Here is a 14,689-nt window from a genome sequence, read left to right on the forward strand (position 1 = left end):
GAGGAGAGCCATCTTAAATAGAATGAATAACTGTTATAGTTGCCGCGACGATTGTGAAGGTACGCAAAGCTCTTGTGATAGGTGGTTGAAGGTTAGGCCAGATGATAGGTAAGGTACTGTGGGCAAGATGACCAGCCTTGAAGAATGACTAGTTACTGTACTTAGTAGAGCACCTAAGCAGTAAACAGCCTGGTGCCTGCGGGTGGCAGTTCCTAGCTGGTCACATTTGCAGCCCGTTCCCGTGGACAGGATCAGGCTGACGGTCCTGATTGGGGCAGGTCATGGGAGACCCTACCTAAAGAGAGTCAATTCGGATTCAATTCTGGTTTTTCTAATAATAATGACGTTTGCTTTCTGATCAATAACTCCGTACTTTCCTTACTTCTATCTACCTTTGCCCTCGAGGCAGAAAGTGCTGCCTACCAGAATCCCAGGATTTATAGAAAAGTGCCCTGGGGCGCCGGGGCAAAGAACCCTGGTTCCCGCGCGGGAGGCGGAGCTACAGCACCTGAGGCAGTACCTGGAGGCAGTACACCATACGAGAATAGATATACATTATGAATAATAGGGTTGGCAAGATAGAGGCTCGCTGGTAAAGTAGTAAATAATATTAATGGTACGGATAATGCTATTGAATAGTCCTGACTCCTGAGACAATTCTGAGGAGCAAGTAAGAGAGCTGCAGACACTGCCCGGCTTCTCTCCCATGACCTGCAGGGGCCAGAGCCAATGTGGAAACCCTCAGTGAACCTTAGTGTCACCATCACGTTTATCACCATCCTCTTTACTATTGCCAGGTATATCTGGTGTCAGTATAATCGATATCTTACCTGCAGAAGCTGTCAGGTACTACGGAAACAAGAGGTGTGTACAACTGAAACGAGCCACGTAGCATCGATCTTAAACTACCATGCCCTGGGACCTGGGTACCTGCGTGACATAGATCCGCCAGTCAGATTCCAGCAATGCAAGTCGTATTAGAGCACACCACTATATCTTTCTATCTAGTTGTAGTGGGTAAAAGAAGAAGATAATCCGTGAGATGATAGAGAATAAGCTTCTAAGTACCCACGGTAGGTCCACTGTACAGTACTTTTGTGACCCAGGGGCCGCCCGAGGCTCTCTCCCATATTCCCACAGCCCCATTCTTTGCCTTGTAGGTAGGGTTCTTTGCCCAGGGCTCTATTTCCCAGTAGGCAACACTTTTGAGGTACAGAGTTGTGCACACCGGTTATGAGTCATGGTTATAGGACCTTGGTTGCTTGACTCATCAGCTTCTAGACTCCCCATAACAAGAGCCAGGTAAGTCCAGATTATCATTATATATCCCCAACAGCGTCTTTCGCAGGTGTGCATAAAAATCCTGCTCACTGGGACCGGTATTACTGCCTTGACAAACCCTCACTCTCTGATTGCTCCTCAAAACTAGCCAAGATGCGCTAAACTAGGTACTTTCGTATTCATCCGAGATACCTGTTGTCTTCAATGTATTGTAGGGTATAGATCTGTCATCTGTGTCAACTTCAACACTCAAGTAGTGGTCCTGTGGATCCCCGAATCAAGGGTCGATCCACAGTTTGGTTAGGTATATCTGTGCTCAACTATCTACCTACTCCGTGCTGTTCAGATCCTGGGCCGCTGGATGGCCCGATTCAATCTATACCCACGCGCTAGCCACTTAGTGGCGGGGCTTAATTTGTGCAGATGTTGTTCAAACTTCAATAGGATTCTATCCGGGCGGCAATGGAAGGCCGATCATTCAGCTCGCCCCGAGTCCTGCGGGATGAGATTCGGATCTCTGCCGCGAGTCAGAGCCTGGCTTGACCTCCAACCGGGCAGTACAGTCTACTGGATCCAAGAAGACCTGCGAAAAGTGCGCTTTCTACAGGCTAAAAGCTCATCGCTACACCCTTCCTCCAGGTTCCATCAATCCAAGCGATCCAGGGGCAAGTAAATTCGATTCGGCCAACAAAGCTCGGATTTGCGCGAAGTACTCTATACACAAGAGGGATCTCACTTCAGCTGAGATGGATATGAGAGCTGAAAGGGTTTGCGTCATCTCGCATCCAGTCCTTCTGCATCTGTCTATAAAAGGGAGACTGTTTCCCCGTAAGGACAAAGCTAAGTTACTCAATCTCTTTTCGCCTAAATCTCAGGCTGCAAACAATCCTATACTTTTCACTTCTCCATCTTTCCCTTCCATTCCGATATCTTCTGCTGCGGTGCATCCAATAGCTACATAACCCCACTTGGTCGGATAGTATAGAAGCCGTCCGTGGAGAAGAAGCTATCACTGAGGAGGAGGGGTCGGAGGGGGAGAGCACCGACGACGATGGTTTAGGTCCATGCAGCTCCGTAGGGATAGTTAGAGGGATTAGTATCCTATGCCTCATTGGTCTATTCCTATTATGAATTGTTGGTATCATGTTGATATTCCTTATCGGTGAAATACGTTTTATGCCTTTATAGGGATGGCCTCAGGCTGCCACATATCGTCATATGCCTAGACGACCACTTTCGCGTAGCAGACGTACATTTTCGATGAATAAGGCCTAACGTCCGAATTCGCGTTATGAGCGTGAAAAACCGACCAGGGGAAAACCATTGCTTTCTATCATGCAGCGCTGATGCAATCGTCTGAGCTGCAAGGGTAGCTCCAGAGTGTAGCTATCAAGCACTACTGATGCTCGCGCACCAGAGCCCTAAATGGATTCGTCTCATCCTGCTCTTCCTCCTCCGCCGAGGGAATTTTCCTTTTGACCCGGCATGGACTCCCCATTGCTACGGAGAAGGGCGGAATATCCTTGGTGACGATGGAACCCGCGCCAATCGTCGAACCCTGTCCGATTCGGACACCAGGCAGAATAACGACATTCGCGCCAATCCAGCAGTCATCCTCGATAAAAACCGGATGGCCGAATTCCACATACTTGCGCCGCGACAGGATACTCGTGTCGTGGCCGGCGGTGACGATGCTGACGTTCGTTCCTATCTGGACCCGGTCTCCAATGACGACGAGGCTGGTGTCCAGCACAGAGAGACTGATCCGTCAGTCAATCCAGCGTATCCAACCAGTACAAATCGCAGGACATGGACATGGACACGACATACTTCCAATTGGCGAAACAATCTCTGCCGATGATGATGTTACATCCGTAGTCCGGCATGAACGGCGGCTCGATAAACGTGCCGTCGCCCACCCTGCCGACCACACGCCGGAGCAGCTCGAGCCTCTTCTCGGCGATCTGATCGTACGCCACCGTTTTCGTGTCCAGGTTGTTGTAGTCGGTTGCTAGCCCGCGACACCGGTGCCGCGCCTCGAGCAGTTTGGGGGTGTTGGGGTTGTACATCATGCCGGAGACCATGCGCTCGTATTCCTCGCACATGGGAATATCTTTGAGTTCGCGCGCGAGAGCGATGATCTCGGGGCGCTTTTCGGCGGCTGCCATTGTCGTGCTGGTGGTGTCTTGCAGGTTTGGTTTGCGGTGGTTTTTATGATGTATGAGGTGGGCGCTGGTTAATATACCTGAGGTGGAGACGGTGGCTTCTGAAGACAACTAGCTAGCTTGTTAGGTATTTGGAAGTCGTGATCAGCACTGATTGATATAGTGCTGTTGTATGGCGTGAATGGTGCGATTGTCCGGTGATTCGCCGGCGTAGAATACGTTGGTGGTGATGATTCGCGGAAGACAGGGCGGGCCTAGTAAAGTATGCTGGGCAAATTGCCTTTTAGAGTAATATCTTCAACTGCCCAGTGGGGACATTCCAAGCTCCACTAGAGGTACAAGCACTCAAGAGTCAAGACTGCTCTACTACTGCTGCCATGATGCAGGTGGTTAAATTGTACATTGGAATGAATTGTGTATTTCTGGCAAAGGAAGTAAGACGAAGAAGGCAGACATCATCTTACCATGAACCAGATTTCAATCTCACTGATGAGCTGGTGTTGCCCTCCTATGCCTGAGAAGCCTGTAAAATATACTTTCAAGCAAAAACATATGCTTAGCAATTAGGGTATTGAATACGCCTCTTATTGAACTGGTGAGACTACGTGCTATCCAGGGTCTTGTTCCCTGCTAACTAATGCACCAAATGCGAATCACACCAGCTCTGCAACAGTAGAATGTTTATGGATCTGCTCGAGCCCGGTCAAAGGCATCAAACATTACAATCTCTCCCCTTGCAAGCACATTTTCGACACCAGCTCACGAACTTGCCGCCTTTGCTTTCAGAGCGCTGACCTAGAGGGTTGACGGGTTAAATCTCAAACTTAATGAGCTGCTTATGCATCAAGATCTGTCAGTGGAAAGTGGAAATTGTCATTCAATAATGCTTATATAGAGCAGAGGAAGCTGCCAGGACAACGTATACTGCAAATAGACTTTTCAGTCTTGCATAGCTGAGATTGCCCCGTGCGGTGCAGTCGCACCAGGCACTGAACACTTGCAACAGGCAACTCATCAGAAATCCTTGACCAGTTTCTGGGTACCATCAGATTGAGAGTGCGAAGGGACCGGATTCTCGATTTTCAAAGTGGCATCGGGTGTCTTCTTATGTGAATGGAGAACCTTTTCGTATACTGCTTGTTCTTCCTCCTTCAACCCTGATCCCGACGGGTCTCTCCGTATCAGAAAATGCTCTACCCTAGCCTGGGATGATCCCATTTGCTTCACGGTAGCCTCCCTTCGTCCGGTGAGTAATCGCATCGACTCCTCGTTGATCTCCCGAAGCCTTTCCTCATACCCGGTACTCAGCTGGCCAATCCAGGAGGCTTGCACAGCGCTTCCGAAAAGGACTAGAAGAAATATGAACGTCACAAAGGTCCGATGGTCGACAATTTGTTGCTGTTTCGGCTGATGGCGGTTATGCCATTTCTCCCAGTCTTCCCATGTCGCATTGGCGTATATAGGGTGATAGTCACCCGATGCTGTCCTGGACCAAGAGCACTGTGTCTGGGGACCTGGCGAAGGATGGAGACTCCAGCCAGTACCGAATTGATCGTAGGCTGCTCGTTTTGTTGGATCTGATAAAATCTCATGAGCTGCTACGACAAGACGATACCGCTGAAGTCGCACCTCAGGTGTGAGATGTCTACAGAGCGGGTGATCATTGCACGGTCGGTCCGGATGGTAGATCTTCACCAAGTCGTAGAAGCGGCTCTTCGAGTATGGAGCGCCTCGGTCCTGCTTGAACACATCATAGGGCGTGAAGCACGAAGAGGTCGGCCATGAAAGACCCTTGTCATAAATATCGTGTGCAGTTGCGTATAGTCTGTAGGATGGAAAGCACCATGGTCGGCGTTTGGCCGAGTGTGAGGCGGGTGGCGGGGAGGAAGAGGATGAAGGAATCAGCAGTTGGAGACCACCGTAGCAAAGGGCATTAGGTCTCTTGAGCATGGCGGCCGCATGGTTTCAAGGGAGAGAACACAGCATGCTCCCCCGTAAAGATAGATAATGATGCAGTGATAAACCCTCTGTTCAAGGCCTCTGTGAGGTGATCGAATGACGATGCTCACTCAATCTTCCCCGATCCGCCAACATAGGGTCACGTGCTGGGACCCATCTTCTTACTTTCTTCATCTGTCGGGTACAACAACTTTTCTGGATTGCTCTATCGAGTGATCCCTAGTTTCGACAGCCCAACTGGTCATGACTGAATCACGAAATGACTACCGTGAGAAAAGACGGCGCCGGTCGCCTTCTGAACCCTCCCTTTCAGAMAGACACAATGATGGACGACGGCACACCCGAGAACGACGCCGCGATGATGATCGAAGTTCTCGAAGAGATAGCTCTCGAAGACGGTCTCCGCGCAGCCCGACGGGGAGAGATGCCCGCCAACTAGATAACCGTGATCGACGAGACCGCAGAGAAAGACGAGAAGAATCGGATGACCACCGCAGACGTCGAAGGTACCCATCTGAAGAACGTGGTCACCGCCGTCACCGCGACCGAGACTCGCACGACGATCGAGGGAGATCTTCCCGAAAACATCGAAGTCGGTCCCGTTCTCGCTCGCCGGCTGGACGCTCACGAAGCCCAGAGTCGCGGACTCTTCCCCGATCCAAGGCTCCCCTACCTTCTCAAAACGACGCATATACATCATCAGAAGTTGCGCGGAGAGGGGAATCATCGGCACCGCCGCCAGAAAAACAGAAACCCAATTTTGGAAACACCGGTCGCTTGGCTGCTGAAACCAATACTGTCAATGTCGGTGGAGGTACGGTCGTTCTCAAGTACCATGAGCCCCCGGAAGCGCGCAAGCCTCCTGCGAAAGAACCTTGGCGACTCTACGTGTTTAAAGGGGAAGATTTACTTGAGGTAGTCGAGCTGGCCGAGCGCAGCTGCTGGTTGATCGGAAGGGAGCGCCTTGTGGCCGATTTCCCGCTGGATCACCCTAGCTGCTCCAAGCAGCATGCGGCCATTCAATTCCGATTCGTCGAGAAGAGGAACGAATTCGGAGATCGAATTGGAAAGGTCAAACCGTGCCTCATTGACCTGGAGAGCGCCAATGGCTCCCATGTGAATGGAGATACGATCCCAGCCGGGCGCTACGTTGAGTTGCGAGACAAGGATGTTCTCAAGTTTGGCTTGAGCTCGAGAGAATATGTTCTCATGCTACCTCAGCCAGATTGATCGACAGTCCGATGTGATGTTATCTCATTCAGGTTCGTACGAGGTTCGAAGACCTACTCGCGATGACAAGAGGGTCGAGGCTCAGCAGGGAACATGAATCATAACAACGTGGTCATTGTGCTTTGTCATGGAATATGCTATTAAACATCATGAGATCGGTGAAAAAGGAAACCATCCATGCGTCAGTTAATCATCAACTTGGCCCTTGGCTTCTATCCTTGTTTTGATTCTTCATTCCGCCGAGGCAGTGTCAGCTGCGCCTCACACGTTACCCATCTCCTTTGCCTTGCCCTTGGCCTCACCATATACCTCCTTAGCTTTACCCTTGGCCTCGCCAAGAGTCTCCTCGGCCTTACCCTTGGTCTTGCCTGCTTTTTCCGAGGCCTCGCCCTTCATCTCCTCCTTCATTCCTTCCGCCTTGTACTTGGCTTCCTCAGTTGTGCTTCCCACCGTCTGCTTGACCTTCTCAGTCGCTTGTTCTGCATCCCATCAGCATACATCATGGTCCCTTAGGAGTGACAAACACATACCACCCTTGTTGATACCCTTCACGAGATTATCGGAGATAACTCTGTCCGCCTTCTTCAAAGTCTCCTTGGTTGCCTCCACAGGACCCTTCTCGTTCTTGGGTGTCGAGGAGATGAATCTGCTGCCGGCAGCAGTGAAGGCAGGAGCGGTCGTGCGAACAGCAGCGACCCGAGCAGTCAGGGGAGCGAAGCGTGCGAGAGAAGACATTTTGTATTGTAGTGCTGGTTGTATAGTGTATCAGATTCGGAAGGTGGTTTGAGATGCGGCAATTAAGGTGATATTGATGGATTTGATGAACGTAATGTTTCTGAGCGTAGAAGGACCACTTAGAATGTGTTTCGAAGACTTTTGCCTCCTGGTTTATATACCCTTTTCCGGGCCATTCTTGGAGGTTGAACGACGTCATCATGGACAGCTGTTGAGCTTTACTCTCCATTACGTCGACACCCCATCAGTTGCTTGCCGGATCCGGTTTAGCGGAGCTGCGATCAAGGATCTCCAGACCTATCATGTTTACAAGTGCCTAAGGCATCCATCTGAGATTCCAACCTGTATGTCATCTATGTAGCGAGCTCCGAGTGTATCATAGAGCTCCCAGAAGTCAATACCTGGTATATCAAGGATAAATTGGTGAGAGAAGCTCTCAGGGGAATAACGAACTTAGCACCACAGTCAAGTTGTGGAAACCTGTTACCATTGATTCACAAGCGGGTACAATAGGTACGAAGATAGACTTAGTAGCAAATGCAGAATTCGTAACGTGTTAATCGTAAGTGAACTAGAATCAGGATATACAGGGGTATAAGTCAGATATATACAACAAGACGGCACCACTCTGCAGACCAGACTACAGTTTTGCCCTTTCCGTCACCTGCCGCTGAAGTTCCTTCTCACCTTCCAGCCGCCAGTTCGCCGTCCTGTGCAGTAGCCGATCCACCTCCTCATCACTCAAGGCCACGGCCTTCTCCAGGGGGATCTCCTTCGTCGATCGCAACTTGAACCCGATATACGTCAGATTCCCCGAGCTTCTGACGCGGCCTGCCACCGCATCACGGCAGAAGCCTCCCATGCCTTTGGAGAACCGCTGACCCGCCGGCGTGCCCATCATAAAGAACCCGAAACAATGCGGCATACCCTCGAACTGTTCCACGACCACAGGCACACCAGCACGGTGCAGCTTGCGCGCGAGAAGCAGATCCTCATCTGCCAGGGCTTCCTCGCCGAGAGAAATGAAGACAGGCGGGGCGTCTTTCCAGATCTCACCGCGGGAGGCGAGCGGAGAGACGAGCGGGTGCAGGATAGCGTTGGCGTTGACGAAGAAGTCGCCGCGGGGAGGACTGCAGGGCCAGATCTCGTCTTCGGGGATGGGGAGCGGGACGTATTTCGTGTCCGGCGTCTGGCTGGGTGGGTCGAGGTAGTCGTAGCGCGCATTGTGGAACACGGATGGCATGGACCTTGTGATGTCGCACCAGGGGGAGTTTGTCGCGACGCCTGCGGGGAGCTCGATGCGTATGTCCTGGCCGTGGAAGCGTACGGTGGGGGAGACGCGGCGAAGCGTCAGAAGGGTCTGAAGTAAAGCTAGCGATAGGTTGCCTCCGGCGGAATCGCCAGCCAGGATGATCTTGTTGGCTGGCACGGGGTCATGCAGCGAGCCCGGGGGCGGCGCGAGCAGCGACAGATATGCGACGAAGGCGTCGACCAGCGCCGCCGGGAAGGGATGCTGGGGCGCCAGACGGTATCGCACCGAGAGAACGGGAGCCCCAGTGTGCTTGGAGAGCTGGGATACGGGAACCCGGTGTGTACAGGGATCCATGAGGCTGCCAAAACGATCAGTATGCACTCCTGCTTGACGGAACGACCGCAACATACAAATACGCTCCTCCGTGGAAGTACAAAATGACCATATCCGCATCTGAGTCACTGCGCAACTTCTTGTACTTCTCCTCTTCCGAGATATCAGGCTGTGGCGCGTTCTTGTCCACGCCCTTGCGATACCCCGTCCATTCGGCTTCGACAGGTCCGACTCCGGGAATATCATACGTCTCATCCCCGGACTTCAACTCCTCAATCGCTTTGATGACTGCATCCTGGACATCATTCTCCGGCTGAGGCAGCGTGACCTTGGACACCCACATGGGACCCTTGATGCCCGGGTCGCGCATACTGCCCTTTTGCTGCTTGCCGACGGGAAGCCTGAAGTTGATAAACGAGCGGATGATGGCGACGGTCAACTCGGTGCGAAGATCTTGTTTCCCAGAGCCCGGGGACATATGGACTGCATGTAGAAGGACCGTCTTCAAAATGAGTGGAGTCCTCACCAGGATCTCCTTCAAAAGAGTGACGGGGTTAGCGAGATTGCTCATCGCGACTGATCCACGATGGCGCTAACTCTTACAAACAATCGCTGGGGCCTTTAAGTACAAACAAGAGCGATGTGTTGCTTGAATAATGAACGAAAACGCCAATTTTATTTACAGGAAACGGATGAGCACGAAGCGAAATGATGCATGCTAGGGGTCGATCAGGATCTCAAATTCCAAGGAAATGCAGGCATGCGGGGACACTGGAATGCCTCGGTTCGCCTGTTTTATGATTTTATGAACAGTGGAGACTCTGGAGAAGACGCCGTCATTGCGCATGGCTTTTTTGTGGTAAATTGGGAGCACGGAAATTGCCATTTTATCGAAGAAGTGGAAGTCCCTAGGTTGTCTGCCGTATGGACATCCAAGATATATGATATAGTAGATGGTGAGCTTGACCGTGCTACGTGTGATCCTGGGTCAGCCTTGATCGCTGGCGTTCACCATTTCATCATTCCCGCCTAGGCCAACCTAATTCCCCATAAAAGATGAAGTATGTATAAAAGATTGTCAGACAAGCACAATCATAGATGGTATTAAGATAGTCGAAGAACCAAGCAAGATGTCTCCAGGTACAAAATCTTATCGCCGTTCGCCAACCGCTGTTCCATGGTACAAACCGACCATCAACTCCAGAAACCATATAAAATCAGATAATGAAAAGAAGAACCGCGACTCCAGTCCATGCATCTGTCTCCATGCATTGGTCACAATAATTCGTCGTCATCCATCGAGTCATCGTCCCACACTTCTCGAGGCAACTCTTCCTCCAGCCTCAACTCTGGGACAGCCTCTGGCGTGTACACGGCTTCCGGGGTGTGTCTGAGTCCCTTGGCCGGCCATTGCCTTGCAAAAAACCCGGAAGTAGCCGTTGCGGTCACAGGCGAATGAGTGATTCGCGTGCCGTATATGCGGACCTCGCCAGAAAGGTTGAGTGTCCGCGGTGGCACGTCCACATAACCGTCCCAGACACCCAGGAGCTGCGCTAGGAGTCTGATAAATGCGATTCCAAGTGTCGCAACTGGTTCCAGAGCAGAAGAGAGATGAGACCATCGCCATAGCATCATCGGAAGCACAAACGGAAATCGTGGCGCGTCAGGACGCAAACAGTTCCCTTCGCAGACGGGAGCAACAGTGGGATGGCAGTAGTAATCGCACATGGTCGATTCAGAAACGAACCACAGGAGTGAAAGCAGGAGGCCCCAGCCTAGGCGCGTAATGCGGATACGCCGCGAAATTGGATCGTGCGTCCACAAAAGAGGGAGTGGAATGGAAGCATAGATGCGGCCGTCATTTTCTGCGCCGCAAGTCTCGCAAGTCTTCCCTGCAGGGGTACGCTTCAACTGCGTCTGAGCTTGGGAAGATGTCGGACGCGGAGAGTCCTCGGGTACCTTGGGTATATTCTGCGTCATTTGTTCCTCAACACCATCAATCTTCTTTCTCAAAGTGTCCTGGTTCTCTTCCAGCGACAGCAGTTTCTCGCTTATCTTGTGATCACCCATGTCCTCATCACCGTGGCTCCGCTCTAACCTCTCCATTATCGACTTCTCGTAGGCGGCATCAGACTGTGGGCCGGTCTTGGCTTCAGTGGACTGCTCGACCAGCAGTTCTTGGAGACTTTCAATCGTATCATCACCCACGTCGAGGGTTTCTTTATCGGCCTTATGCTCCAGTATGACTGACTCGAGGGCACTCTTGGGCAGATCGGGTTTGACGAGTGGCAGTTTCACCTTCTTCTCTCGTTCCTTGCTCTTCTCTTGTTCCTCCTCTTGCCGTTTCACTTCCTTTTCCTTCTCTTCATTCTCCTTTCTTGCCTTTTCCTGCTCCCCCTCCATCCTTGCTTTCTCTTGCTCCTTTTCGCGCTCTCTCTCCTGCTGGTCTTGTTTGTTCCTCTCCACATCCCGTTCTCTCTCCTGCGTGAGTCCTTTGACCTCGGCTTCTGCCTCTTCTTCCACTTCGGGAATAACGGGTTTCAGTTGATCTGGCACAACTTGAGACCTGAAACCATTTGTGGGCTCGTCGGACATCTTTGTGGTGCGTTCGGAAATTCGCTCAGTCATAGGAGTGTCTATCCACGCGCCTGTCACGACAGGGGTTTTGTCATATATCCGACGCTGGCCGCCCTTTGGTGGCTCGGGTGTCCTCAATTCCTGCTGGTTTCGATTCTGGTCAGGACTCTCTCGTCTCGCAAGTCTGCGGATCAAGTCATGCGAGTCGCGCTTCGAGGGACTTGGCTTGGTGAAACTGGAATTCTTGTAGACAACGACTGGAGTATTGGCGATAGGCTCCGAATTTCCCCCAATCGGCTTGTTGTCCTTATGTTCTGAGGACAACTTGTTCCTGGCGTCTGATAGAGGGATCCTGCTATATCTGCTTGATGTTGGCTTTAGGGATTGGTTGGGGCTGGTACGAAAGTCGAAATTGAGCTTGGTCACTGGCGGCGACACATTGACAGGCCGCTCCGGCCTTTGCTCGGGTTCGGGCTCCGGTTCGGGCTCAGGTTCATCGCGTCGCTTTAGTTTCCTGAGCCAGTCGGTATTGCGTTTCGCTCGGCTACCCCAAGTAGAAGGCACGTTGAGCCCGTGTTGGAAAGTATCATCGTCTCCAGAGACTATCTGATCCTCCTCCTCGCGCCGTTGAAGATTCTCCGCGGTCAAGGCATTCTTAGTTCCGCCGCGATTGGACAGGACAGGAGAGTGGCTGGTCGTGGCTCGTCTCAAGCGCTTCTCATCCTGAATATGATCGGACAACCTTCGCCGGGGTGACTCCTCTTGAACTTCGTTCAGAAAGCTCGCGTCAGAGGTCGTGAACACATCGTAATCTCGCGCATAATAGCCTGATGACCGTCCAATCTTATCCTCCCGACCGTAGGCGTCCTCTGGCTCCAGATCGGCCAGGCTGTCCGCATCGTCTATCTGTCGATATGCCTCTGCAAGCTCGTTCGGCGGATTCGACTCGGGGGACCGGACATTGTAAATCTGGCGCCTTCTTCCAGGACTTGGCGTCCCTCTCACGGGTGCCGATATACCCTCATTCTCTGCCATCGTTGCGTAGCGCCCCGCTTTCCTGAACGCTCCTGTTAGGGTATTGGTCTCATTGAAATTCGTCCGACGCTGACTAGTATATTTGTAGGATGGACTAGGAATCCGAGACGCGTCAAAATCTTCAGCTGCTCGAGAGTTGCCACGAGCTCGACTGAAAGGTGAGCGCTGCTGTTGCTGCTCGTAGATGCGACGCGACGAAGCTAGCCGGTCGGTGTTGCGCTCGGGGGTGGGCATGACGACAAACAGAGGGGCCCCTCGAGTGAATGGACAATAATGCCTTCATTCACTATTTCTGCGACAACACAACGCGTTTCCTCTTTCGCAAGAATGCGATAGCTGATAAATTGGGAGAAGCAACTCAACAATGCGGACGAAACTCCAACATCGAGTTCCGTCCTATAGACTCAAAGCGGTTTAGCGCTGCGGAGAAGGAACAACAGCGTCATTCGGCGGAATTTCGATACACGATGATGCTATACAAACTACACCAGGCTGCGGTTCTCGGCCAAGAACCGGACGGTTGCCATCATTTTGTTGCTCTCTAGCTCCATTTGATTTGGAAGATACATGGTATGCATTGTAATATCTCCTCTTTCGTTTCATCGGTGTGCATCGACCTATTACTGACGGACATGTGACCGGGTCAGACGTCTAGATCATCACGGTGATCGTGTGCCAGCGCAGGGCCCCCTGATGCTTGGCAATTCATACAAGAATATATACCAGCTAACAGGGGAAATATCCGAGACAGCTTGCTTATATTGCTGTGAAACCACTGTACCGTGGCATAACCGCCGAACTCCACCACGAGCACATCACAATGACCAAGTCTGCACGACGCTCCGGCAAGGGTAAGGCAGCAGCATCGCGCTCTGCCTCATCCTCCGGAACGTCAACTCCCGGCTCGCAAGCGGGCCCTCTACCACCATTCTCCAAAGTACCCGCCACCCTCCGGCCCTTCCTCGAGCCCCTCTCACCACAAGAGGTCTACCTAATCCACATCGACACCTCCCCGCCAGACCTCAAGAAACAGACCTTCATCGTACCAGCCATAATCAATGCCGTGATCGTCGCCATCTTCGCCCTCCGCATCTACACGGTGCGCAACACCTACCCCGCCATGCTCGCCACGGTCATCGGACTCACCAGCTCTGCGGGGGTAGACACCTCACGACTCTCCTCAGCCGAAACAGCAAGCCTCATCCTCCGCCGCACATTCAGCGTCATGATCGACTACTTCCTCATAACCGTCTTCCTACCCTGGCCGATCCGCTTCATGCGCGGGCCCGTGCAATGGCGCCGCAAACTCGGCTTCCAAGGCCGCGAAATCATCGTCCGCCGCAGCCAGCGCACCCTCTCCCAGACCATGGAGCGAAATCGCTGGATCCGCGACAACGACGAAGCCCGCGACAAGATCGTCGCGGCCGTTACCCCCGACCGCATCCGCAAGACGGGATACCTGCTCGTCGACGCGGACTGGGACCTGGACTACGACGCCATGATCAAGGCGCACGAGATGACCGATTCCGCGCGGAAAGACGACCGCGTCGCCTTGTCTGAGTTCCGCACAGCCGTGCTGGTCAATACCGATGCGGACGGCTGGCTGATCTGGCGGGTTGAAGACGAGGACACCGCGGAAGCTAGGACGCGGTCTGCGCAGAGCGACCAGATCCTGGCGTTCAAGGACAAGTTGACAGAGATGGGCAAGGAGGATCTCTTCTTCCGGTGGGTGGAGCTGATCCAGTACGAGAGCACGCAGCCGGGCGGCTTCACGCCGGAACGACAGCGCTCCGCCATGCTGCAAGCAAAGGAGCTGTTCGAGAAGGAGAACGTCGACTTTGCGCGCTTTTGGCGGGAAGTTGGGGGGATGCCAGAGGGGTTTGCTGATCAGCTCGATTGAGTACTAATCACTTTTGGGGCGCGTTCGGGGGCAAAGCGCTGCAGGTGCGTTTCACCTTGATACGAGCGGAGTTTTCTATAGAGGTTGGAGTTGAGCATATGGAGCGTATAATCTTCATCAAATTCCACAGTTTCCGATCTATGAGTTACTGCGACAGGACAGGCTAAATAACATGTAAAAGAAAATAAGTCGTGTTCCAAGCGCATGGGTATCTCTCAAGCA

The 14,689-nt window shown here is 52.4% G+C and overlaps 7 protein-coding genes across 7 annotated transcripts; 2 read left to right on the forward strand and 5 right to left on the reverse strand.

The window, feature by feature from the left end:
• Positions 1-2,677: 2,677 nt before the first annotated feature.
• On the reverse strand, positions 2,678-3,449 carry Aspvir_005619 (sugar O-acetyltransferase; the record flags this gene model as incomplete). The annotated part of the gene is made up of 2 exons (XM_043268832.1): positions 2,678-3,041; positions 3,112-3,449. The coding sequence occupies 2 exons, from the start codon at positions 3,447-3,449 to the stop codon at positions 2,678-2,680; spliced, it is 702 nt and encodes a 233-aa protein (XP_043124767.1).
• A 1,011-nt stretch (positions 3,450-4,460) lies between these two features.
• On the reverse strand, positions 4,461-5,396 carry Aspvir_005620 (J domain-containing protein; the record flags this gene model as incomplete). Its single annotated transcript, XM_043268833.1, has 1 exon — positions 4,461-5,396. One exon carries the CDS (start codon positions 5,394-5,396, stop codon positions 4,461-4,463), a length of 936 nt encoding a protein of 311 aa, XP_043124768.1.
• A 252-nt stretch (positions 5,397-5,648) lies between these two features.
• Positions 5,649-6,635, forward strand: Aspvir_005621 (putative FHA domain protein SNIP1; the record flags this gene model as incomplete). Its single annotated transcript, XM_043268834.1, has 1 exon — positions 5,649-6,635. The coding sequence occupies one exon, from the start codon at positions 5,649-5,651 to the stop codon at positions 6,633-6,635; it is 987 nt and encodes a 328-aa protein (XP_043124769.1).
• Positions 6,636-6,896: 261 nt separating this feature from the next.
• On the reverse strand, positions 6,897-7,370 carry Aspvir_005622 (CsbD family protein; the record flags this gene model as incomplete). The annotated part of the gene is made up of 2 exons (XM_043268835.1): positions 6,897-7,114; positions 7,166-7,370. 2 exons carry the CDS (start codon positions 7,368-7,370, stop codon positions 6,897-6,899), a joined length of 423 nt encoding a protein of 140 aa, XP_043124770.1.
• A 640-nt stretch (positions 7,371-8,010) lies between these two features.
• On the reverse strand, positions 8,011-9,526 carry Aspvir_005623 (alpha/beta hydrolase; the record flags this gene model as incomplete). The annotated part of the gene is made up of 2 exons (XM_043268836.1): positions 8,011-8,980; positions 9,033-9,526. 2 exons carry the CDS (start codon positions 9,524-9,526, stop codon positions 8,011-8,013), a joined length of 1,464 nt encoding a protein of 487 aa, XP_043124771.1.
• Positions 9,527-10,230: 704 nt separating this feature from the next.
• Aspvir_005624 (uncharacterized protein) lies at positions 10,231-12,801 on the reverse strand (the record flags this gene model as incomplete). The annotated part of the gene is made up of 1 exon (XM_043268837.1): positions 10,231-12,801. The coding sequence occupies one exon, from the start codon at positions 12,799-12,801 to the stop codon at positions 10,231-10,233; it is 2,571 nt and encodes an 856-aa protein (XP_043124772.1).
• A 586-nt stretch (positions 12,802-13,387) lies between these two features.
• On the forward strand, positions 13,388-14,467 carry Aspvir_005625 (uncharacterized protein; the record flags this gene model as incomplete). The annotated part of the gene is made up of 1 exon (XM_043268838.1): positions 13,388-14,467. One exon carries the CDS (start codon positions 13,388-13,390, stop codon positions 14,465-14,467), a length of 1,080 nt encoding a protein of 359 aa, XP_043124773.1.
• Positions 14,468-14,689: the final 222 nt, after the last annotated feature.

This window comes from Aspergillus viridinutans, assembly GCF_018404265.1.
Source record: "Aspergillus viridinutans IFM 47045 DNA, scaffold_3, whole genome shotgun sequence".
In the NCBI taxonomy this organism is placed as follows: Eukaryota; Fungi; Ascomycota; class Eurotiomycetes; order Eurotiales; family Aspergillaceae; genus Aspergillus; species Aspergillus viridinutans.